The sequence below is a fragment of the Eurosta solidaginis genome, chromosome 2 (assembly GCF_040869045.1).
Source record: "Eurosta solidaginis isolate ZX-2024a chromosome 2, ASM4086904v1, whole genome shotgun sequence".
In the NCBI taxonomy this organism is placed as follows: Eukaryota; Metazoa; Arthropoda; class Insecta; order Diptera; family Tephritidae; genus Eurosta; species Eurosta solidaginis.
Window position 1 is genome coordinate 186431303 of NC_090320.1, and position 26715 is coordinate 186458017.

At 38.3% G+C, this 26715-nt stretch overlaps 1 protein-coding gene across 3 annotated transcripts; it reads right to left on the reverse strand.

Annotated features, from left to right (window-relative positions):
• Positions 1-394: 394 nt before the first annotated feature.
• Positions 395-25194, reverse strand: GluRIIC (Glutamate receptor IIC). 3 transcript variants are annotated; one of them, XM_067766571.1, is made up of 14 exons: positions 25046-25194; positions 24835-24987; positions 24681-24743; positions 22381-22584; positions 22100-22311; positions 13689-13805; positions 13385-13621; positions 13072-13328; positions 12806-12995; positions 10712-10935; positions 4646-4783; positions 4146-4576; positions 3816-4072; positions 395-1927 (listed from the first exon to the last, which is right to left on the reverse strand). In XM_067766571.1, the coding sequence occupies exons 1-14, from the start codon at positions 25119-25121 to the stop codon at positions 1679-1681; spliced, it is 2808 nt and encodes a 935-aa protein (XP_067622672.1). In that variant the 5' UTR covers positions 25122-25194; the 3' UTR covers positions 395-1678. The 3 variants fall into 3 exon arrangements, with proteins under 3 accessions (XP_067622672.1, XP_067622673.1, XP_067622675.1); XM_067766572.1 differs by having other exon boundaries at positions 417-1927; positions 13072-13298; XM_067766574.1 differs by lacking the exon at positions 395-1927 and adding an exon at positions 3288-3736.
• Between the last annotated feature and the right edge of the window lie 1521 nt (positions 25195-26715).

Below are 26715 nucleotides of genomic sequence, written 5' to 3' on the forward strand. Positions count from 1 at the left end.
GAAACTTGGGCCGTGGGTCAGAACCCGGTGACAATGCAAAATTTGGTCAGAACAAATTCGCTAGGTGGCACGCGGATCGAGATAGAAAGAAAAAAGTTTTTAATTTGAGAATCTTTCAATACAAATAAATAAAGATACGAATTTTCACTTAAGCATTACATAAATTACTAATCAAAGTTGCAATTGCCTTTTTGTGGGCAGTACTAAAGAATTGAAAATAAAAAGATGATACAAAATTTTTAAGGATTACCTCTATATAAATGGACAAAAAATAGAAGGCCATTTTTCCTTTAATACAGACATAGCCTTGTTGAATTTTGACTAAAAAACTTAACAAAAGCTCTTGTAAAAGAATTTGGGGATTTAAAATTATAAACGTAGAGTGCGTGTTTAATTTTTAAATAATCAATTAGTTAATCCAATTAGGTACATGGTTTGCCTTAAATTGAAAGATTGCGCTCCACCTTTATAGTTTTAAGTCCCAAAATCCTTTTACAAGAGCAATTGTTAAAGTTTTTTAGTCAAAATTCAACAGTGCTATGTCTGTATTAAAAGAAAAATTGCCTTCTATTTTTTGGTCCATTTATATAAAGGTAGTCCTTAAAATTCACCATAAAAATCATCTTTTTATTTTCTTTTTCTCTAATAAATTTTTGGTTCAATTTATTTTAGTAACTTTTTTCTCGCCACGACTGTCAGTTTACAAACCAAAATGTGTTCATAATCACCCTGGTAGGGCGCTCAAATAGCGGACGAGGCGATACATATGTACATCGATGGTTGCAAAGTAGTGGAAGGAGTAGGATCTGCGGTATACTGGGTTGATCCGGAAATAAACAGATTCTACAAGCTGCCAGAACACTGTAGCGTTTTCCAACCGGAAGTATTAGCCGTAACCAAAGCAGTAGAAACACTGGAAGAGAATCGCTTAAGCTGCAACCGTGTTAACTTTTATATTGACAGCAGCAATAAAGGAAATAATCTCGTATAGCACAGCATCTAAAGATGTGTTAGAGTGTAAGCAATCCCTGGAAAGAATCAAGACGGGGAAAAGCATTCATCTATACTGGGTCCCAGGGCATATGGCAATAGATGGGAATGGAAAAGCGGATGAACTAGTTATAAAGGGCGCATCCCTTGAAGCTTGCTCCGTGGACGTGCCAATAAGATTGGGCGAGATTAAGAGAAGGTGAGAGCTGCACATGGTCGAGCAAGCGGGAAAGGCGTGGGTCCAAGCGTGGGCTGTAAGGTGTCGAAGATAATGTATAGGTCTTACAACCTTAGACTGGCAAAGTTGCTTCTATCATTAAAAACAGAGGACTGTAGACTCATGACTGGTATTCCAACTGGACACTGCCTTCTGGGATCACATGCCTTAATTTGGTGCTCCTTTTCAAGTTAAATGTTTTTCTACGGGGACAGAAAGGTTTAGAAGCGATAATAAAAAATCGACTAATATTAATTTCTCTTTGTTATAATTACAATTCCTAGAATAAAATGCTTCGTTCTGAAAGTCTCGAAATCTCATCCACTTTTATATGCATGGTTACAAATTAGAAACTTTTTTCGATTTGGTACTTCCAATAAACTAAAACTTTAGAAGGCGTTCGTTGAGAGTAAGCAAGCTGGTAAATAATGAACAACCTAATATTGTATACATAATTATAAAAAATACTTTTTAAATATTTGCTTCCTTGATAGTTGACCCATTCGGCTTGCTCTTAATGGAGGTGATTTCACGTAATTCTTCCGATGAATTGCTGGATTCACGAGAATTCTTTTTCGTTGATGATTTGACTGTTCTGTTTGAAGAATGGTGTGAAGAGGCTGTAAGACTTTCCGTAGGTGTGCAGCTAATAGGTTTTCTGTTATTCCAAATTCTTAAAACGAACTTCATTTCATTAACAAAAACCTCTTTAAATCGCAACTGAAAAAGGAAAAAGTATAGGTTTAATCGTTATAAAATCATTAGAAGGTATAAACGTTTATGTCATTGCTAAAATATTCCACTAAGGCGATTTGTAACCATGCAATGCTAAGTTAACTGCTGGCATGGTAATGCCAAGTTAACTGCTAATGGTTTGCTCTTGCGTTTTCCTAGCAAAACTGGGAACTATGGGTGAAGTACAACGAATCTGAATTCGACTTGTTATCACCTTGTTAAGATTATTCATGGTTCCAGCAAATAAAAAATCGTAGGTCTTTCAAATACACACCTGGCCGGTTCCATACTAGCTGAAATAGGTAACTCAGAGTTTGTTATTGTTATTTGCTTAACTCCAGAACGGATGGTTTGTATCATTTCTTGCTGCCCTAGCTTATTTTGCACCTCCTCTTTAATATATCCAAAAATTTAGTAGAAATATCTAGTTTTGGATAGTATGGAACTGTTAAGGTGTGTATTTGAAAGACCTAAGACTTTTTTTTGAATTACATATCTCTGTTTTCAAAGAGTTCTGGGGGCCACAAGTGAGCCGAAGATTTGGCGTAATCTCACAGAGTACTTCATCAAAATTGTCCTGGAATGCAAAGAAGCATTTGAAAAACTTCGCTCAGGCCGGACCATACATCTGCACTGGGTTCCCGGTCATAAAGGAATAGAAGATAACAAATAGCAGATGAGTTGGCAAAGGAGGGTGCAGCACTCGCGTATTCGACGGTAAACATCCCAATCTGATTGGGAGAAATCGCAAAGGGACAGGACTAGGATAGGCGTGGGCAGAAGCGCGGGGCTGCAAATCTTATAAGATCATATGCAAATCCTACGATACTAGACCTAAAAAATGGCTTATATCTCCGAAGACAGAAGGCTTAAGGCTACCGATGTGCATACTAACTGGATAATGCCTTCTGGCGACACATCCTTCTAAGTTAGGCCTCGTCAGTAACAGCTGATGTAGAAAGTGCGAGCTGCTGGAAGAAATAGTTGAGCACGTTCTGTGTTCGTTTGCCGCACTCGCCAAGTCAAGGCTCCCGCTATTAGGAGTGGCAGAGTTGCTAGATCTTGAGGCAGCAATTAAGGTCCTAGAAAATTTCAAGTATTTGCCAAGAGGACAGAGTTATTCTAAAACATAAGTCCTGGCACCTGATTTGGGTTCTTCCTTTTGGTCGTCAAACAACAAATTCTGGTAAAACTATGGACACATTCAGTCCATGTATGGTCTTATTGACCGGCCAATTCAAACTAAGCTACCTTGTTCTGAGTTTATGAATTTAAGCTTCAATGTTCTGCAAGTGGGCCATATAATTATAAAAAACGTTTTCCATACTTATTTTCAGTTAAGTAATTTTATTTTCTTTGCAATAACGATATATTTTTAACAGTTTTGTATCTTCTGATAGAAAACCCCGCCACTGACCTTCCATCACAACTTCGACCAACCCCACAAAGGAGTATCGGCGTGGTGATGGTTGATCACTCAAGAGTCAGTGTACGATAATAAGCGAGAGGTCTCAGCTCTAAAAAGAATTAATTTAGTTTTGCTAAGGTTGACGATATGACACATAACTTGGCCTGCCTATTCACTATAACCAGTTGGTCCTACAAAAACCCCTGATGAGGACTGACAGGCCATAGGGAGCCACTGGTTTCAAGGAACACCACCACCACGTTTACACCACAACCCAAGGTGGAGAAGTCAGAACTCCCCCTTGTAGGTTCTCTTGCACACTTATCCCTTCATTTTCATTCCTTCCCATTGCGCTGCTTTACTACACACTCAAACTATATCAAAATCTAAAAAATAGCATGGAATGATTGACATATTTTTTCCATTATGATTTCAAATGCTCTAAGGCGGTATATTCATATTTACCTTTTCTTCACAAGCTCTTTCATGCGTATAAACTATAAATTCGCCGATACCGAAACAGTAAGCCGTAAAGAGGCCCATAAAAAGCGTGTAAAATATGCCCCGCACTTCATGGAAGCCCATATCAGCATTATCATCGTCCCCTTCGTTATCGCAAGTCGAGTTTTTATTCTTCCACCATTTGTTTTTCAATTCAAGTAATCTGCCAGTTTCACCCAGTCTCAATATTTTAACGCTCAAGTTATAGCGATATTCAGCACCTACAAATAAATGTGCAATATAAATGTATGGAATTCTCTAAAAACCGTACATATAAACCTGACAAACTCTTACCGAATGGTACTGCTATGGCGTAATGCTTTTCCCCGAACTTTTCGCCCACCATGCGCAACTTACAATTACGCTCTGTATTATATTCTAAACTAGTCGTCTCCATTAGGAACATATACGAGCCATTGTTTTTTAGTACACGTTCCACTCCCGCTTTATTATCTTTCGTGTATGCTGAGGGATCTTCGTTGTTCATCTTATTGTATGCCAAACGATAAACAGTTTCATTAGACTCAGCAAACAGCGTGTATGTACTTCCACCTTCCATTGTACCAAATTTAATACTCGTTTGATCTACAAGACTTTTTAGATCTGTTACACTACTTTCCATTTTCGATTTTGTTAAAAATGCGGCTAAATTCGCTGTATATGAATTGGGAATTATTACTGCAATTATCCACCAGGTTGCGCAGAAGGCACGAAACGGGGCACTTCTATAAAAACGAAAAGATTTTTCACGGAATGATACAATTCAAAAGAAGAAATCAAGAAACAGCACTTACTTCGGTAAAATATCACAACCAGCCTGCATGATGGACGCTGCAGATAAATAAAATGTATTGAGTAAACCCCATTTGTTTTCCAATAGCTCAGGATCTTTGTTACAAGGATGTGGGTTTTCCCATTCGTCTTCTGCAATCCTGAAAATATTTAATATATAAATAAAAAAAAAAAATGTAAGGCGCGATAACCTCCGAAGAGATCTAAGGCCGAGCTTCTCTTCCAATTTGCGTCGTGCTCCTCTTGATTTTCCCTACAAATTGGCCGGACGGGACCTACATGCTTTATGCCGACTCCGAACGGCATCTGCAAGGCAAATGAGTTTTCACTGAGAGCTTTTCATGGCAGAAATACACCCGGAGCGCTTGCCAAACACTGCCGAGTGGCGACCCCGCTTAGAAATTTTTTTTTTCTAATTGAAAAACCTTATTTCTAAAATGTTGATGTTGCTTTGCCCGGGAGTTGAACCCAGGGCATACGGTGTGATAAGCGGGGCACGCTACCATCACACCACGGTGGCCGCCGATATATTTTATATATTTTTTAAATAAATAAAATGGGACATATACGTGGTTAAAATAATAAAACAAAAAACCTGGCAACATAACTAACGTTTGAACCACAACTTCCAGAACGACAAGTTAAGTTTACACTCACAGTTAATCTGAAATGATGGGTTAAAGTCATACGTTTTTACAAGTTTTAAAATTAGCTCTGAGTTAAAACGATAACTTGCCGTTTTGCAAGTGAGACTAAGTTAGGTTAGGTTGAACTGGCCCGTCCGGGACCTCACATAGACTGAATGAGTTCATAGTGTTACCAGAAGTTTGTTTAACGACCGAAATAACTCTGTCCTCTTTGCAAATTCTAGAAGCTTTCTAGGACCTGTGCTACACGCTACTTCTGGATCTGACAGCTGTATCTCTCCTTACAGCTGGAGTATCGGACTGGAAAGGGCAGGGTGCGAGCAAAAAACTTGATCGATGATTTCCTCCTCCAACCCGCACTTCGTACATCTGCTATTACTGACCAAGCCTAATTTAAAGGCATATCATGCCAGAAGGCAGTACCTCGCTATGTGTAACAGTCCTCTCTTTTTAATGATAGGAGTGACATTATTAATCTAAGGATGTAAAACCTACACATGATCTTCGACAATTTACAGCCCCGCGCTTGGGTTCACGACTTTCCCGCTTTGTGCAACTCGTCCTTTCTCTTATTGATACGTCTACGGAGAAAGCTTCGAGTAATGCGCCAGTTTTAGCTAGTTCGTCCGTTTTTTAATGCCATCTATTCCCATATGCCCAGGGACCCAATATAGATGTATGCTTCTTCCAATCCTGATTCTCTCAAGGGATTTCTCACACTTAAAGACATTCAATACTCTGCTTTGCGAGATTATGGCGGCCGCCGTTATGTGGTGGCAGCGTGCTCCGCCTACCACACCGAAGATACTGGGTTCCCGCCCCGGGAAAAACAACATCAAAATTTTAGAATCGAGTTTTTTCAATTAGAGGAAAGATTTGCTAAGCGCGGTCGCTCTCACTTCTTCACTCCTCAGTGAATACTCATCTGCCTTGCAGATGCCCTTCGAGTTCAGAGTCAGTTTGTCGAAAAATTAAAAGAAGCACGGCGCAAATTGGAACAGAAGCTCGGCCTAAAATCTCTTCGGAGATTATCGTGCCTTAAGCCTATTTTTGATTATGGCATATATGTTGTCAAATGTTGCCAAAATAATGAAAACGGGTTGCCAAATAGTGTCAGTTGCGTTTGCAGTCAGGTTTGACAGCTTACTGTCAGACAAAATGGCATCCAAGTGAAAACGACCAAATTTCAATTGGTCAGCGCAGGCATTGGCAACGTTTGACACACAAAACAGGTTTGCCAACATGCTGGCAAATCTGTCATTAAACGTGCGCACGGCTGATTTCACACATCACATATAAAAGGTAAATTTTATAAAACTTTATAAAAACGTTTATTTATTAATTTGTTTCATTGTGCTTTTTAGTTTAAAGTTAAAATGGAGGACGTAATGGATGAGTCAGCTTCAAATTCTGCAATTTTCGTTCACCCAGTCGGTAGTACCACTGAAAAAAAAAGCGGGTGAGAAAACTGACCGAAAAATTGGCAGCCGAGCAAACGGAGAGGCTAGTGCAGGAGGTAGAGGTCAGGGAAGGGACCTGAAATTTTCTTTCGCCTCAATACAGGACCGGAATTTGAGGGAGGCTCAATGGTAAGATGTAGCGGATATTTTAAAGATGTCGCGATCTGATGTATCTGCCAAGTGGAAAAGCCTGCCCTGCTCTTTCCGCGTGCGTTCTTTTTTTCTTTATAAATATATAATTGCTAAATTTAACATTTATAATAGGCGGCCTTCAACAGAAAACATCACAGCAAAAGTGGACAAGGTGCAGTACGATCAACTGCCGTAAATCCGCTATACAACTCCCTCAAATTTCTTGAGCCGTCGCTGAAAATTGAGGCCAACACAACGTCCAATCTTCCAAATGTAAGTATATATTTATAAAAATACAGTGACGAATATATGTAAGTTTATATATAATATATTTTTCACCGAGATAGTTTCCCGGAACTTTGTACACGTATGGGGTTATGCGCTCCACAAGAAAGTCAAAGTCCTCCAGAGTCATCCTCAAAAAACTGTTACACCATTTTTGATCTCACACGAACAGCTTAGAACGCAGTGTAGCGTAGAACCCACATGTTCCTCTATCCCGAAACCCTGGCCCAACCCACCACTGCTTCCGCCTCCTTAGCTTGTTCCGCTTTCTTGTCCATGCCCTTAGGCTTGTCTCAAAACAAAGAGTCGCAGCAGCTATCGCCATTTGTTTATTTTTCCGCATTTTTTTTTTGGTTAAATTAATTATTTGATCGGCTTTTACAAAATTCACTTTCGCACTTCTTCTATTTTAATTTTTTGTCTTTTGTTCAAAAGAATGTAACAGCTGATGGGCTGTCAAAAATATTTACTTAACGTTTGACATCATTGTTGAAAACTGGATGTCAATCGACTGGCACCACAATTTGATGACAGTCTTTGACACACACTGCTATATCAACTTCATGCCACTTTTTAATATGTGAAAACACATTTGACACCAAATCGTCATGGTGACAGTTATGTCAATATTTGATGTCAGTGATTTTGACGTAGTGAAAACCAAGCATTACATTTATTTATTCTTTATGCGAGATTATTGCCTTATTTGCTGCTTGACTGTCAATAGGGCCGTTCCATTGGTTTATCGAGCTCTGTCTCAAATATCATTGGAACATCTGGATCAACTTTATGAGAGCTGGCAGCACTAATATATAACATCTGTTTTGTTGAAAATAAGAAGAAACGTACACAAAATTTTAAGATACCGATAGAATTATTAACATTTAAATAGTTTCGCACGTAAGAAAACTATTTATTTTCCTTACATCATCTTCAACTTGTTTACTCTTTCAGTGGTTTTGCTTTTAAATATGGCGAAAGCTTTTATGTATACACAAATGTACACATAATTAGTTCAGTGCTACAATGGCTCAACTATGTGGTTGGCTCATCTCACCATCTGATTTTATTTTTTTCATTTCGCTGGAGTAGAGATTGTCAGAAGGAGATGGCAAACTTTAAATGAAACCAACGAATTTACAACATTTTACTACATACAAATGCTGCTAAGTTTTATGTTTTCATTCCATTCCATTCGTCTAACACCAACGCGCTGATTTTGGCAATGTTAACAAAGGTATGTTGTTGCTGTAGAGATGAGCCAACCATATAGTTGAGCCATGAGTGCTACCAACTCAACATCAATGATCACCACAAGAAGTAAAAAACTTTAGTTGCCTAGCTATAGTCACTGTAAAAATGCTATGAGAGGGATCAAATTTTCGTCGAATTTTTTTTTTTTTTTTACCGTGTGTATGTATGACTAATCTTCCCCGCCTTTATGGTTCTTCAAAAGTACGGTACATCACTCAGTCTTATGCATCCATTTAATATTATTTAAGTACGTGAGCCTAAATCGATAAATAAAGCCTTAGCGTGCGTTCATATCAGAGATGTGATAAGCGATAAGAGCATCGATCAGAGCAGCGACAAGAGCATAGCATCGAGTTTTAGTTTTGTGTGGTGCATATAACAGAGTTGCGATAAGAGCGTTAGTTGCATTTGCAATTTAAGTTTTGAAGAGTGAACAGCTATAATATTTATAATAATGAGTGATTCAGGGGAAGAAAATAATTTGTTGCTGACGCCTACCTACATAATACTGTAAGGGAAAAACGTCAGTTTTCGGCGCATCCTATAAACCAAGCAAGACTAGAACTCGGAGAATTTCACCATCTCAATAGTAGTTTGAGACAGGGTCCAGAAAAGTTTTTCGAATATATAAGAATGACAAGCGATACACTCGATTATATTCTGTCTTAAATTTCGGATCTACTGCAGCATAATTGGCAAAACTGGCACAACCGGCCAATCTTGCAAGAGGAGCGATTGATGCTTACAATAAGGTGCGTACGAATAAATTTATTGGAGAAAAATTAACAAACAATTGTTAATAAAAAAAAATTAATAATAATTAAAATTAATATAATTAAAATTAACAAACAATTATTAATTAAATCAATTAAATTGATATTTTAAGCAATAATTTTACAATAAAAAACATGAAAACATATTATTGCACTTACTTGTTGTATTTAATTATTTGGATATCTGTTGCCACAATTTATCCAAAATCAACCTGTTGTGGTGATTTTGATCTTTTTGATCCCAAATTGCAGTTTTAAAAATACTGCACTTATAAAATCTTCTGTGTCCATCATCGATAATAGCGAAGAAATTACTGACCTACAATTTCTACGCTCTTATCGATGATAGCGAGCGAAGAGTGAGTTAGCGCGCTGCTCCGACATGCACACTTCCATTAAAAAACAATTTTTTACGCTTCGCTCTTATCAACGCTCTTATCGCTTATCGCATCTATGACATGCACGCACCCTTAAGGTTCATGCACATTATACGACGCGACATTTATCGACACCGGCACGACACGTTCCGACAAAATTTGTCAATGCACACTAAGCGACAGTGGCGCGACACGTTCCGACAAAAATAATTGTTTCTTTGTGTAAACACATGTTTCAATGAATTTGTAAAATAACATTTTAATTAAATAATAAGGCATTTTATACCATTTCAATAAGTCCAGGCGATGTCGGGCATCAGCGACATGTTTGTAAATAATTACTTGAAAATGGTATGACATGTGGTAGAAGTGCCACGAGGTAATGCACACCTAGCGACAGTGGAACGACACGACGCGGCATTTTTGCCTATTTGGTCAACTTGGTCGTGTCGGGTCGTGTCGTACGACTGTCGCTAGGTGTGCATGGTTCCATAAGAATACATGCAAAGAATATTTTGTCGGAACGTGTCGCTACATGTCGCGTCGTATAATGTGCATGAACCTTTAGACGTTTTCAGTGAAATTTTCAAAAAGCGAACGAAAAATGACACTAAAGATGTCACAACGCCGGAACCGATTTCCCTGCAAAAAAAAATTTGATAAGCGATAACGGAATTTCGTTCCAATATAGTTACATGAGTAAGAATGTACTAAGATCTTTATAAGCGTCAATCGATTGGATAACCAAAGTAGGTGTCGTTTTAAATCAAAAAGTCATTTAAGACCAAAGACTTCAAAAGATAGTTATATGCCAAAGCAAGACAATTGAAGCGACACACAGATTTCGAAAACCGGACATCCAATAAGAAAGTTAAAACAAGAGATGCGATTTATATGGGTTTAGATGGTGCCGAAAGATATGTGAAACGTAAATCTTCAAATAAAACTGAAACCAGTACAACATGGCACCAGCACTCGTTATACACTGAGTATATGTAGCTGTTTGTTTAGTGAAAATTTTAATCATTGCGTCCCATTTATTCGAGCCAAGAACTGTGGAAAAACGCTCCTTATAGAATACGAATGCCGCAAATCAAAAAAGTATATTAATTTGTAAATTATATAATTGAGATTACTTACCTGGCCGAGAACACAAACAAAAAGGATATGACATATATGGCAACCATGACATACATCCACACTTCTCCTTTCAATGGTTCTAAAAAAGCAAACAAATCTTTTGGTGCTGGCGTCTCTGCGTATGCCAATATACTAACGCCAAGTTGCATAAAGGGTACAGTAAAGTCTACAGCTGTTCGGCGAGCCTGTGTTATAGTCAAGTCACAAATACCCATATGGGCATCCTAAAATAACAAAACGGATATGAGTTCAGGTGAGACAGAACATATAAAATATGTTCAGCTGCTCTTTCTGCAAAACGGGGAAATAAATAAACTGCGCTAAAAGAAACCAGTTTTTTATACTCAGCTGTACTTGCACCTGGAGTATTAGAACTTCACCTCAGTAAAATGGGTTGTACCGGAACAAAAGAATTGAGGATATAAACTACCATCGTAGAGTACGCTAATTTTTCATTGTAATAAGCATCGGCCGCAAGGTGTGATTTTAGCGTAGACCGCCTACCACACCGAAGATCTACGGTTCAAGGCCCGGGCAAAGCAACATCAAAAATTTAGAAACAATTTTTTTTTTTTTGTCAATTACAAAAAAGTTTTTCTAAGCGGGGTCGCCTCTCGGCAGTGATTTGGCAGCACTCCAAGTGTATTTCTGTCATGAAAAGCTTCTCAGTGAAAACTTATCTGCCTTGCAGATGCCGCTCGGGGTCGGCATAAAATATGTAGCCAATTTTTAGGAAAACTCATAAGGAGCACGGAGCTCGGCCTACATCCCTTCTGAGGTGTATCGCGCTTTTTATTTATTTGATGAGCATTCCACAACACTCAATCGTATTATAACGAATTTACTGCAATTCCCTTTATTTGCAACCTTCTGCTAACGTTCGAAACACTAAACTGTTGAATAAATAACTCCACCATTCAATAATGCAAAATGGTCTTTATTAAAGTACTTCAGAATAACACTACTATTGCTCTCCAGATAGCGTCTTAAATCAAAGTGATTGTCGTGCCTCTACTGTTGCTGCTTTTTATACTGTCTGGTTTCCTCGTTGCATACTTCTAGGCTTTTCTATTCTAGAATTTACTAGTTAGTTATCCGCTACAACTACGTTTATAGTTTCTCATATGCGCGTGTATACGTGAGTAATACTTGGCTCCTTTATTGCTGTTGTGCATTTATTTATTAGCAGCTTAGTGATGCTAATATTTGTCACAATATATGTATACATACCCCGTAGAGTACGCACATCTAGAACACTGGAGCTATGCCTGAATTATTTCGAGCCTCAGCGGACTTGATCGTCCTTAACGTGTTGGAAGATGATAAATGGTGAAGGCTGAATTTTCTGGCTGTCATTGCACGGACCGTCAGGGAATGTTTTTTCTAATTTCTCAAAAATATGTATACGTAGGCCGCATCATCTGGTGGTGCGTAGGCGTAGATCGCCTTGAGTTGTATAGCGGCAGGTCGCTCGATCACAGCTGAGAACGAGAGCAATTGAAAATGTAAATTCAAAAAGGAAAGCATGAACACAAATTTGTTTCCTTACTATAGGACATGAAAAGCAATTGCTTAAGTTTTTCACTAAGTATTCAACTCTGTAGCTACCATCAAATGTTTATTTTAGCCTTGTCTTAATAGCGTCGCACTTCGCGAAAACATAACAGGCTTTCTTGTTCGAGTTTCTTTCCTTTCCTTCAATTGATGCACGTTTCTGATCATTATACCATAAACTGATTTTATTTTGACCGCTGTTATAATTAAAAGTGGTTTTAACGTGGCGGGTCCCAAGCCCTGGACAAAATCCAGTGACTAGGCATCTATAAAATCCTTATCTAAATTTTAGTAAATACGTGTTCTATTGATCGTTAATGAGGGTTGCTAAAAACGCGAACATAAGGGTATTGATCAATTGGCTTTTGTTTGCACTTTAAACATTTTTATGTATGTTTCTATCTCAATTCCTATATACCGTTACAATCTATTATGTGAGGAAAAATGTTAATAAACATACTCTTTGTACAGCTACAGCTGAGTTAAAAAAATAGATGTGTCCAACGTCTTTTAACTAAGATATTAGTAGGGTATACAAACGTTGTTGACAATCTCGCCAATGATGCCGTTCCATTGCTTAGTGTCCTTATTGTATTTGCCATATTGGTTGTCCGCCACTGGTACAAAAACAAATTCGAAATCTAAAAGTCCAGCCAACTCCTTGATCAAATCAACTGCATAACCCATATATCGCTCATTGCCAGTTACATTAAGCTCTACCATCTCCGGTCTAGAATGAGCGAAATTAAGTGTTTTTGCAAATGGAAAAACGAAATTTATATCTTAGATATAAACAAATCACCAACATTTCCATGAAGTAGGGCTCCCCTATCCGCGTCGCTACGCGGTAAACTAATTTCTTCGCACTGCTTGTTTCTACATGTTGCGGTGTAATTTGCCCTTTTGTATCCCAGAATGCGATACCGTAATTTTCTAGTGGTTCGAAAATTTCAATACCAAAATTAACACGCTGTCCATCCTCATCAAACTGCAGGTCAGTTGAGCGATAATCCGTGTTATTGACGCCGGATGCCTGAAAAACAAACAGCGGCAATTGAAGCAACTGTAAGAATGTAAAATCGAAACTCTCGTTGAAAGGAAAAAGTAAACATAAATTACTGCTTTCATCACGCGATAAATGTAACGTCCCATAGCCCATGGTTGTACTGTGCCGTAATCACTAAAATCACAACGTACGCGAGGCGTGTTTATCTGATAGTAGGTGCTGACATTTTGAATTGCATTTGCGAAAACGTTTAAAGCGTCAAATAGCAAATCGGGTAGGAGTGTGCGTAAAGGCTGCCCAGATAAAGGGTCGATGTCGTAGAGGGCAGTTTGCTGCAATGCGCTTATATTCTATTTAAGTAAATAACAGTACTTAGGCTTTGTTTATCAGTAAGTAAGTAGGCAACTCTAAACTCACATAAAAGTGGTCGTTCAATCTCAGACGTGCCGCTGTAATGTTCGCTGCAAAGGTAACGTTATCCTGCAGCTCTTCCAAATGTGCACTATGGGTTTCTAAATTGGTGAGGAACAAGTGCTGAAAAAAATAAGTTTGTTTAAACTTCTATTACACATACATATTTAGTTCTGCTGAGCACATATGTAAGCTGTTAAAGGAGCATTCCATGATAACGTGCTTTCCGGCCAAACCAAAGGCCTAAGGTTCAAGTATGGGGTACGGTTATATGGTGTTGAAATTGGTCAAAATTTGATTTAAAAATTATTCACCAGTCTACATTGATTGAAAATATTTTGAATGAATGCTGTAAAAATCGTTCTATGTTAACAGCTGCTTTGGTTAGGCTAAACAGGCCGGTACGTAAGGACCACACATAGGCTGAATATGAGCCTAAAGCTGCCTCTCTCTTCGGTGATAAAATATGCAACTCGGAGATTTCCTGCTACATCCGCCATTGGCAAATCTTGCTATTTTTATTTAACCCAGTTTCAGCCCATTTACTCTGTTAAATGCTTTATAGCAGGGGTCTTTACTCCATAAGCGCTTTCACGCAATTGTTTTTGTAAAACGCTTAGGCAAGCGCACCGCATAGGCAAGCGCACCACACATCCCCGCGCGCACGCATTCTAACCTCTCGCCAACAGCCGTATGTATTTTCTGTACCCATTAGGAACTCAACTGCTATAATTTCGTATAAATTACTTTTGAAGTAATATTTTTGGGTATATTTTTGTTTCACCTGTACCAAAACAATGAAGCTTTGTTTGATTTATTTAATAATTAAATTAAATTTGAATTGAACGCATGTAGAAGTATTTTTAAATGCTTTCAAGAAAACAATGCAATTCGTTAATTTTGAAAGCTACCAAGTCCGACTGGGTCAGAATACGTGCCAGCGCCATTTATGCTCGCAGAATGGTTGTAGCTATTTTTTTAGAAAACAAAATGAAAACTAGCCGTGCAATGATTGGTTGTAGCTATTTTTTTAGAAAAAAAATGATGAATAGAAGTGCACTGACAAAAGTTTTGTTTCGTCTCACTTGATTTAACAATTGAATATGGAATTTACATATTAGTGATCAATTTGAAGTACATGCATGCTTTGTTTCGCCATTATTAACCGGAGAAGATAATTTAGGATTATCACTCATTTATCTAATAGGATATAACAAATAATAGCCGGGTTTTTTTAACGGTTTTATTTAGCGAACAGAATTTTAATCGAAATTTAAGTAACTTCCCGATAAGCTACAAGCTTGAAACTTGAAATATATTTCAGAACCCGATGACAGTGTCCTTCTCATTCCTCTTCATCCCTTATTGCCAGTCCCAGAGGGTGGTATGCATTATGTTCCAGCCCCATTACGAGTCCCACTCCCAGTAACACTCGCGTCTCAGTCCCAGTCCTAGTCCTAATCCCAGTCCCAGTCCGTCTCTGGTCTAGATATAGAAAAATTAATTGCGGACAATTTACAGCAGGTTAATATCCCCACTTTAATCCTTTCCGAAATACTATTAAATAAAAAAATTAAGAACAAAACAAAAAAAAAATTTTTAAATATACAAAAAATAAAAAATAAATATATAAAAGATTAAATAAAATAATTGAATGAATACTTCTTTTATCAGAATTACAAAATCATTATTATTTATATTATTTTGTTTCTAAAAAACGAAACAAGACAAAAAAATAAAAAATAAAATAAAAATTTTAAAAAAAAATTTAACAAATATAAAAAATTTAATTAAAAAAAATCGAATGAATTTAACTTCTATCAGGATTACGAAATGTATAATTTTCTTTCTAAAATAAGATCATTTCATGAATTTTCGAAGTTTTTACAGTGTACCTTTTACTAGCTTCGTTGCCATTTTTATACCTTTCATGAAAATGAAATGGTATATTAATTTCGTCACGAAACCGAAAATTGTAAGGCCTTAAAGGAAAATAGATAGACCCACCATTAAGTATACCGAAATAATCAGGTTGAAGAGCTGAGTTGATTTAGCCATGTCCGTCTGTCTGTTTGTATGCAAACTAGTCCCTCAATTTTTGAGATATCTTGATAAAATTTGGTGAGCGGGTTCCAACTTCACCATATACTTTCGTATATTGCACGTATTGTTGCCTGAAAAAATTGATGAGATCGGTCGTATATATAGTATATATCCCCCACAACCGATTGTTCAGATAAGGAACTTTTCGTAATTACTGCCCTATTTTAAGAGCTAGAGGCTTCAAATTTCAACGAATGCTTACGTATATAGCATATATTGTTGTCTGAAAAGATCATAAAGATCGGTGGTATATATAGTATATATATATATATATTTTCGCAAATTTTAGCCCCATTTTAACAGCTAAACGCTTCAAATTTCACCATATGCTTACGTATATAGCATATATTGTTGTCTGAAAAAATCATAGAGATCGGTGGTATATATATTATATACCCCATATAAACTCTAATTTTTGCCCCCTTTTTATGGCTAGAAGCTTCAAAATTCATCAAATTTCATCAAGTAGTTACGTTTACGTCATATATTGTTAAAATACGTGATTCGTAGTCATAGTTTTTACACGCAGACCACAAAAACCTGAAACTTTGGATCCTCACACAAAGTACCTACCTGTTTTTTATTTTATATTTATCTTAAAAATCGTTAAGGTATGTAGATCTGTTCACTATATATTTCTTATCTTATACATCCTATTATTCGGAGATTACGAGCGGGATAAGATTATTGTTCAGCCCCATTCATGAAAGGTATGAAGTCTTCGGCACAGCCGAAGACAGTCCCGTTCTTACTTGTTATTTTTTTTTTATTTTAAAGTAGGTGTGGTTACGCTTCCATAAGAAGCTTATGGCGATCCCTGCTTTATAGTCTTCATCGTAGCACACCGTGCATGTGGTAGGGCTCGATAAAAATTAAATGACGCTGTACTTTTAAAGCCGCATGACTTGCAGCCAAACTTTGCGGAGGCATTACGCTTGTTCTATTTATTACCACAATGGTCATGGCCACTGGGTCCAATGTCGGGATGTGTAGTGTGGTATACATTGCTGCTGCCTGGGAGGCTTTCAAAGCTTCTGTTCTTCCAGTTCTTACTATACATATTTTTTGTGTGCCTGTCCATCAAATAAATCCGTATTTAGGCTTCACAATCGTTTAAATAAGTTATGAAAAAGAAGGAGGCAGGTGGGTGTGATATACTACACCACGACTCGGCTACATGCATTGTATGGGATGCCGAAATATAAGAATAAAACCCGAAAGTTCTACCACCGGACTATGACGATCTGATAATGGCCATATCCCTGCTAGAGAATAATAAGTCGCCTGGTAATCATGAACTAGACGCCAAGCTGTTCAAACACGAAGGCGAAAAGCTTAAAGCAACTTGCGATCCCACAAAACGCGCCAACTATCGGTGAAAAAGCCTACTTAATTTTGTGTATAAGGTTTCATCTAGGGAGTGCCACGAAATCCCAAAAAAAAAAAAAATACCCAATTACAAAATCCCCAAAGAAAAAAAAATACCCAAACATATAATCCCCAAATTCAAAATCCCAAAAATCAAAATCCCCAAACACAAAATCCCAGTGCTATGATAAACATCATGACCGTGTAAAAAATAGCAATATCTCTTTCCTCTTTCATTCATATTTATGTATGTATAACTATATAGGGAGGGTGGGGCCGTGTGTAGAAGTCCACGAAAGTGGGGAAAGCTTCTGACCGCCATTCACCTGGGAATGGCCAGAGCGATTCTTTTGCATGCGGTTCAAGCAGCTCACTACTGCCGGTCGCTTGCGGCCAAGTATCCTCTGGGTAGCCGCTAAACATCCGTTTAGCGGTGAGCTAATGTGAGAAGGCGACAACCTGGCTAGGCCACTCTGACATAATCAGTTTAAGGGCTAGCCGGGGGAGATCTCATCGGCAGCGTCTGTACACCTCTAGGTGCGGCTGCAAGCGGGCGTCTGTCTTGGAGCAAGCGGCTCGCTATATAAACGTGCAAGTAATATTTTCACCCCCGCTGATCGGGTTGTGCGCCGGGCTTGGGACCCGCCACGTAAAACCATACTCTAATGAAATATAACAACAAGCCTCGGATAAATACACTCTCTATTGATGACGAACATGGCAAACGTTTGAAGGACAATGAATTGAGGGCATGCACCTGGAATGTCCGCTCCCTGAATGGGATTGGTGCAGATGCCCGGCTGGTTGATGTCCTCGTCAAAGCAAAATCTGACATCACCGCCATCCAAGAAATGCGTTGGACGAAGCAAGGAAGAAAGATCAAAAATTGTGACATATATTGGAGTGGCCATACGAATAAGCGCAGTTTCGGTGTCGGATTCGTGGTGGGAGAGAGACTTTGTCGCCAAGTTCTGGCGTTCACACCTGTGGACGAGCGCTCGCCGCTATCCGAATAAAAGCAAAATTTTTTAATATATCATTCATCTGCGCCCATGCGCCGACAGAGGAGAAAGACGATGAGGTGAAAGACACTTTTTATGAACAATTAGAACGCACATACGAGCGCTGCCCCCGTCATGATATAAAAGTCGTGCTTGGCGACTTTAACGCCAGGGTGGGCAAAGAAGGTGTTTTTGGCCCTACAGTCGGAAAGTTCAGCCTACACAATGAAACTTCTCCTAACGGACTGAGGCTGATTGACTTTGCCGGTGCTCGAAACATGGTCATATCCAGCACGAGGTTCATGCATAAAAAGATACATTAAGCTACATGGCTGTCTCCTGATCGAAATACTCGCAATCAGATCGATCACGTTGTGATAGACGGACGGCATGCCTCCAGTGTTTTAGATGTGCGCACGATCCGAGGACCTAACATCGACTCGGACCATTATCTCGTTGCAGCCAAAATACGCACCCGCCTCAGCGCGGCTAAAACCAAGGAACAAAAAACACAAGGAAAGCTAGACGTCGAAAAGCTTCAATCACAACAGACTGCCAATGACTTCGCAACTCGACTCTCACACCTGCTCTCTGAGAGCACAACTCATCCTGAAGGAATGTAGGAGCAGTGGGAGCATATCTCCAAAGCACTTCGTACTGCCGCCGAGGAAAAAATTGGTTACCGGCGGCCACGAAACAACAACTGGTACGATGAAGAATGCCGCGTTGCAACCGAAAGAAAAGACGCTGCCTACAGGGCTACGTTAAAAGCGAGCGCGACAAGAGGAGTGTGTGAACGCTATCGCGAGTTGAAAAGGGAAGCGAAACGCCCTTTCAGGAAGAAAAAAACAGAAGCAGAAAGGCGTGAGTGCGAGGAGCTTGAGGTTCTAGCCACCAGAAATAACGCGCGAAAATTCTACCAAAAAATACGGCGACAGACGGAAGGTTTTAAGACTGGGGCAAACTCCTGTAGGAATGAAAACGGCGACCTTGTAACTGATGTCCAGAGAGTGCTTAGATTATGGAGGGAATACTTCTCTGCTCTCCTAAATGGAGGCAGCAATTCACCGCGCAGAGATGAAGAACCCGATCCCGCAATCGATGATGATGGAATATATGTCCCCCCGCCCGATTATGACGAAGTTAGAATAGCAACAACAAGATTGAAAAACAAGGCGCTGATGGATTGCCTGCGGAGCGACTCAAGTTCGGCGGCGAGGAGTTGGTAAGGCGCATGCAGCAGCTTCTTAGCAAAATATGGGCGGACGAAAGCATGCCCGACGGTTGGAATCTAAGTGTTCTTTGCCCAGTCCACAAGAAGGGAGATACTGCAAAATGCACCAACTATCGTGGAATCAGCCTTCTTAATATCGCAAATAAGGTCCTTTCAAGTGTATTGTGCGAAAGATTGAAGCCCACCGTGGACCGGCTGATTAGACCTTATCAGTGCGGCTTCAGACCTGGTAAATCTACCATCGACCAGATTTTTTAATGCGCCAAATCTTGGAAAAACCCCGTGAAAAGAGAATCGACACACATCACCTCTTCGTCGACTTTAAAGCCGCCTTCGACAGCACGAAAAGGAGCTGCCTATATGCCGCTATGTCTGAATTTGGTTTCCCCACAAAACTTATACGGCTGTGCAAAATGACGTTGAGCAACACCATCAGCTCAGTCAGAATTGGGAAGGACCTCTCCGAGCCGTTCGAAACTAAACGAGGTTTCAGACAGGGTGACCCCCTATCGTGCGATTTCTTTAATTTGATGCTGGAGAAAATTATACTAGCTGCAGAACTTAACCGCACTGGAACAATATACTATAAAAGCGTGCAATTACTGGCATATGCTGATGACATTGATATCATCGGCCTAAACACCCGCGCTGTTAGTTCTGCTTACTCCAAACTGGAAAAAGAAGCGGTAAAGATCGGTTTGATGGTGAACGAGGACAAAACGAAGTACCTGCTGTCATCGAGCAAAGAGTCAGCGCATATGCGCCTTGGCAACCACGCTACTGTTGGCAGCCATAATTTCGAAATAGTAAAAGACTTAGTTTATTGGGAAAAAGCATTTACACAACAACATCAGCTCTGAAATCCAGCAAATAATCACTCTTGCCATTAAATGCTGCTTGGGACTAGCTGGGCAAATGAAAAGTAAAGTCCACTCTCGGCGAACGAAAATCGTACTACAAGTCACTTATCGTACCCGTCCTGCTATATGGGGCAGAAGCATGGACCATGACAACAGCAGATGAAGCGGCTTCGGTAGTGTTCGAGAGAAAATTTCTTCGAAAGATTTATGGACCTCTACGCGTTGGCGATGGCGAGTACCGAAGAAGATTTAATGATGAGCTGTACGAGCTTTACGCAGACATCAACATAGTCCAGCGAATTAAAACGCAGCGGCTGCGCTGGCTAGGCCATGTTATGCGAATGAAAGATGATGCTCCGGCCAAGAAAGTGTTTCTATCGGAACCCCCCCCTATGGAAACAGATGTAGAGGACGGCCCCCACTCCGTTGGAAGGACCAGGTAGAAAACGATTTAAACTCCCTTGGTGTGACCAATTGGCGCCGGTTGGCGGAGCGAAGGAGCGACTGGCGCGCCTTTTTGGACGGCCATATCTGTTTAGACGGTTAAGCGTCAATTAAGTAAGTAAGTAAGTAACTATATATTCACGTTTTGGCAATACATATTTTTACTTATCCATATATAGGTCTGCTAGTCGCTCTAATTCGAACAAGCTAACAGAAGCGTGTACTACGCAGAAGGGCATCACCGTGGCGGTAGCCACGGTTATACCATACACCCGGACTTGGCAAGGCGTAGCCCAGGGTTATTTTTTATAAGCGCGGCCGAAGGAGTTTGGAGATTTTGATTTTGGGGATTTTGATTTGGGGATTTTGATTTTGCGGATAACGTGGTAGACCCTTCATGTAGCGTTAACGAACTGATTGAAACTTGTAAATATACTATCGACCAGTTTTTTATTATGATGAAGTATATCTTCATTACCTGAAGAAGACTCATGATAAGAGAATCGACAGGCACCATCTTTTATCGACTTCAAGCAGCGTGAAAAAACGTTCCTTAAATGCTGCCCTGTCTGAATTTAAGTTCCCTTTGAAGCTACTAAAGCTTTGTCAAATGACATTGAGCAACACCACCAGCGCCGTAAAGGATGGGAAGGGCCCCATCGGCCTTTAGAAATCAAAATAATGCATCGAACAAAATGAATTTGATCGATGTAATGTAAATGTGGCGCGCTCGCCTACCACCATATGTCTTTGGTTCAAGTCCCAGGAAAAGCAAATCAAAACACTTTAGAATGGTTTAGGTCGCCCGTCGGCAGGGGTTTATCAAAAACCTCGAGGGTATAACTGTCATAAAAGTTTCTCACAGTCATAAAGGTTTCAAGACTATGAAGGACTTTGTCTATCTGTGAACCAGCCATAACAGCGAAAACAGTGCCAGCCTAGAAACAGAATGGAGAATAACTCGGCGAACGAAAATAACGCTTCCGTTTATCGAAATCGTTTGGCAATCACCACTATCTATTGAATGAGATTAAATTTAAAATGTATTGCAAATGGTGTTAAGTGGTTGAGGTATCCAAACGAAAATATGTAACATGCGTACCTATGCCAAGTTGGTAAACAACGGAACATACATAAATTTGTACAGCTAGACATGGTCTTTTCGAATCGATATCGCGGACAGTCGAACCTAAGAGTACAAAATAAAATACTTTTGCTTGGATGATCCACGATTGGGAACAAACACAAACGTTCCTTTCCTTCGGTCAAAGCATCTTCAAAAACTCATTAGTTAAAAAAAAAAATGAAAACATTTTAAAAGACTTTGATGAAGCAGGAGATAACTGTTACAGTTCAATTTTGTTAGTGAATTGATTTTTCTATAAAATTAAATAAAGGCATACTTACATTAAACTGTCGAGTTAATCTAAATTCAATAGATGCATTTAACAAAGTAACCAGTAAATCCGGTTCACAATCCAACAAAATTCGTCTTTCACCTTTTATACTTTTCCACATCACACGATAATCATCACCGCGTTTGTATGTTCGAACGCGCACAACATCATTATGAATATCGCGTAATTGTAGAAGGTCCTGGAGGCGTGTTGGAGCCTGTACTGTAAAGAAGTAAATTTTTAAAATCATGAATAGCCATTTAAAGCTTATTTTCGAAAATTTCCATTTACCACTTTCACCATCATAAACAATTGTAAACTTTCGCCATCCAAAAGTTTGCACTATGTCTGCATATGCTTTGGAAAGCATCAGCTGAGCTGGATAAACGTTCAGCGTCATCTGATGATTGAGCTTCTCGGCGGCAGTTTCTTCGTTAGATAGATCAAACTGTATGTGCGGTATACCAGTGTTATTACAGAGCAACGAAACAATGTCTAATAATACGTTTTGAAAAAGAGGGAAATAGTGGGTGGAAATGATGAAGTCACACAGTATTGATCCATACATGAATACATTTCACTTAGTAAATATTTTCATCAAATAAAAAAAATCAATCGAAATTCGGATGCAAACAATCGTTGTATACCCAGCTGTTTAACCTTAACGACGGCTAGAGAGTTTGGAGCACAGTCGTTCTAAAGTTAGCGTCAGATTATAGGAAATTATTTCGAAAATAACATACCTAAAAATTTGCTTTTCGATACTTTGTAATCTATTATAAGCTATTATTAAAAAAGAGAAATATTAAAGTTTTTCTAACAGCATTTCTTGTATTTCTACTTTTCTTCAATTCAAAATCAATAAAATTTTCAACAAATTAGCTATGAAACTGAGTTAGTGAGCAGCAAAGTCGTTCTCGCAAGTGAAAAAGTGTTGGTTAAAATATCAAAATTTTCCGATTTGTGGTGCAAACGTATCCTACATAGAGCCAGAGCCTTGCCTGTTGCTGGTGATAGAATTTTAGTCCAAACACAAAATTTAAACAAACTCGCTGCATTAATCTCAAAAGTTTCAGCGAATGCTCGCGCTTTCCGTGCTTCAACTTAGAAATCATTGAGCCAACGAAAAAATACTTCATGCTGGACATATGGAAAGTTTTACAATGTAACATTCGTACTAAGTGAAAAACGTCAGCAAGCCATAGTAAACGCGATATTTGCGAAGATCTAAATTTTGAAACTTCTGAACTCGAGTGTCTAAATGCTTAAAATAATCATTTTCGCAAGTTTTTCAATTGCTTGCAAATAATCTTCTATAAAGTCAAAGAGACCATCATAAAATTCGACTAATTTTACCACCCAATATTGAATATTGGGCGGTTTTAGAGATTGTTGATACGTTGCAAACATCTTTCCGTCAATTAAGTGATAGAAGTTTTGTTTTATGAATGGCGAGTTGAGTAAACTGTCAAATGAAATTACTATCCTTCAACTTTAAGGAAAATTACTTCTTAAATTATTTTATACACTTCACCATAACAGTAAGAGTAAAAATTTTATTTGTAGCCTACGCTTTAAAATGTCAAAGATCCTCCACATGGACGAATTAATACGTTGAACAAATGCAGCAAAAAATATTTCTGCTCAGTAATTTGACGTAAAATTCCAACCGTTGTGTGGATCGTACGTAACTGGTGCGTTCAGAAAGTTTTCACTAAACGACTGCTCAACATTTGTGTTTACTGAAAGCACCCATTATTGAAAATTAGCAGTAAGGAATGGATATTTGTGTCGAGCGGTGAAACGGAAGTCATGCTGCATTTGGCCTTAAGTACTCAAATTGTATCACAATTTATATATGTTTCAATAAGCCATCATGAAAAAAAAAACGTTTATGCGGGAACTGTAGTCTTATATTAACGCCAAGTTATCTCAATCCATCTATAGACTAACGAAAGCTTAATTTCCCGCTGACACAAAAATAACCCGATCTACTTGTACATATGTGTTTAAAAATTAGTAGTTACCCACCGACGTGTGTAACGTACGTATACGTATCCCGTACGTACACACATTTGTCGAAATTTATGCCCGTAAAAGGAACGAAAAAAATGTTGCCATCGACCTGTTTGAAAGCATGCATATGGAACCATCAACTTTTTCTATTTTAATTTCTGATGTTGTAAAAGGCTAGAATTAATATTAAATAAGTACAAACAGATACATATTTATAATCTGAACTTTTACAAAATTAATTTCGATTTATTTCCACAATTTTTCAAACTTTAATTCGGTGTTTTTGCATAAAACTGCAAACGATCAAAAATAACGCACAATAGTTTACTAGGCAACTCTGTCTAGTGAGAGAACGATCAGCTGACACGTTATTATGGAAAAAATCAAAGTTGTTTTGATTTCTACGTTCCGGGCTATGTAAGTACGTGTGTTGAACGTCGGTGAGTTTTCGTTTACATTGCACTTTCATAAGACAAGTCGTGTCAGCTGACACGTTTTTTGTGCGTACGTTCGTGGGTAAAGAGGGCATACGTATTTGTAAATTTTTCAAAACATTAAATATCCCCTTCATTTACCGCTGTCCGCCTTTGAACTGGGTCCAAAAATAGCTGCGACACCATTATCAATGAGATCACACGCTGTACGCACGAATAAAACACAGAAGCACATTGATGTTTTGTATGTATTATATGTTTTCTTTTTATCTAAAGAAATATTTTTTCATCAAACCTTCTCGTTGTAAAATCATACTGCCATCCGTATCACTAACACGTCTTATGAGTGGCAGCATTTTAAAGTTATTTCTTTTTTCACTATTAATACTATCAACAGTCACCATGAAACTCCGTTCCAAATCGAATTCATCTTCGTAGAATATTGCACCTAGAATTATAAAGTGTTTTAGATTTGAATATTTTCAATATCACGTTAATTTTCTTACCAATGTTGATTTGCTGCAAGGCGTACATATATTTTGTTAAAATGCAAATGAGTACAATGGCGATCACACATTTCATCTTTGTATCTATGTCTGTATACGAATTATGTTAATAATAGAAAGTTCATATTTGGTGTGTCCAGACAGAGTGAGATCTCCAAAACAACTAAAATGTTTGCTATCAAAAATTTGTTTCCTATGGAATATGAAAGCACTTGAAGCGAACAAATTGGAAGAATAAAAGCACTTACGGAGCTTTCAATACAAACCAATTTTAAGCATTGAAAAGTTGTAAGAGAATAATAAAACCATTAAAAACTTTGGAAATTAGCGTATACATATATGATCTTTTAACGGTTTCGCATCTACAATGAATCCTTAGGTGAATACTGAGTTGAATTTCTTCTAAATATAAATCAAATATATAAGCCAACGATCATTCAAAACCTTTAAGAAATCTCCTACATGCCCAAAGACAAATCGGATGTCCCTACAACGTTAGTTCAAAATATGGGGAATTGTGGATGCAGTGAGTGACATAAGATAACGGACACAACATACACTGACCTTGCGACCACTTCAAATAGCCACAAAATCAATTCATGTCATAACCACATGTAATGGTCACAACGTCAAATTTTGAAATGGTCATTATATCGGTGGAATGAAATATGGTCAACGATCTTAGGATCAATTGCTTTTACTAACACTTCAAATAATTATAAAGTGCGTTGACTTTATTACCTTTCTTTATTTTACTTAACGGTCATTTTGGAAATTTCCGCTTGACTTTATGACATTTTCAAGAATATGACCATAAACAGAAATTAAGGATTAGACGTTTATTTCATTATGTTCTTCGTTTTTCAAAGGAATCTTCACCGACTTAGCCTTTAATCCAATTTCGCAATGAAAAAAAAAAAAAAAACACAGAATACGAACAAAAGCGCCGCAGGGGAAATTTATATAAAAAATATGTAAAATCAAGCGAAATTTACATAGAATTATGGTGAAATTACTTGATATTGAATTGGTCCCCGTTGGCGCGCTACCGAAGTTAGTTTTGGGTGCACGGTTCCACAGTAGGCTTGTATCACCCATATACATATATCGCCCATTTACTTCAATAGTGTCATAATTCCAAAAACACGAACTCTGAGTTAAAAACGAAGAAATGTGCTAAAGGAATTTAGCGTATTTCACGCCACCCATTAGGTATGCAATTGGCGCTTTACCGAGTTAAATTTTGTATAAAAACATATGTAATATGTAAGTGTGACACAAAACGAAGATTTCGAATAGAATAAAAAATAAATAAAAATATAAAAAATTATATAATGAGAAAGAAGGCAGAGTTTACTAAAAAAAATTTAAATGAAAGAAAACAAATAAGGAAGGTTAAGTTCGGGTGTAACCGAACATTACATACTCAGCTGAGAGCTATGGAGACAAAATAAGGGGAAATCACCATGCAGGAAAATGAACCTAGGGTAACCCTGGAATGTGTTTGTATGACATGTGTATCAAATGGAAGGTATTAAAGAGTATTTTAAAAGGGAGTGGACCATAGTTCTATAGGTGGACGCCATTTAGGGATATCGCCATAAAGGTGGACCAGGGCTGACTCTAGAATTTGCTTGTACGATATGGGTATCAAATCGAAGGTATTAATG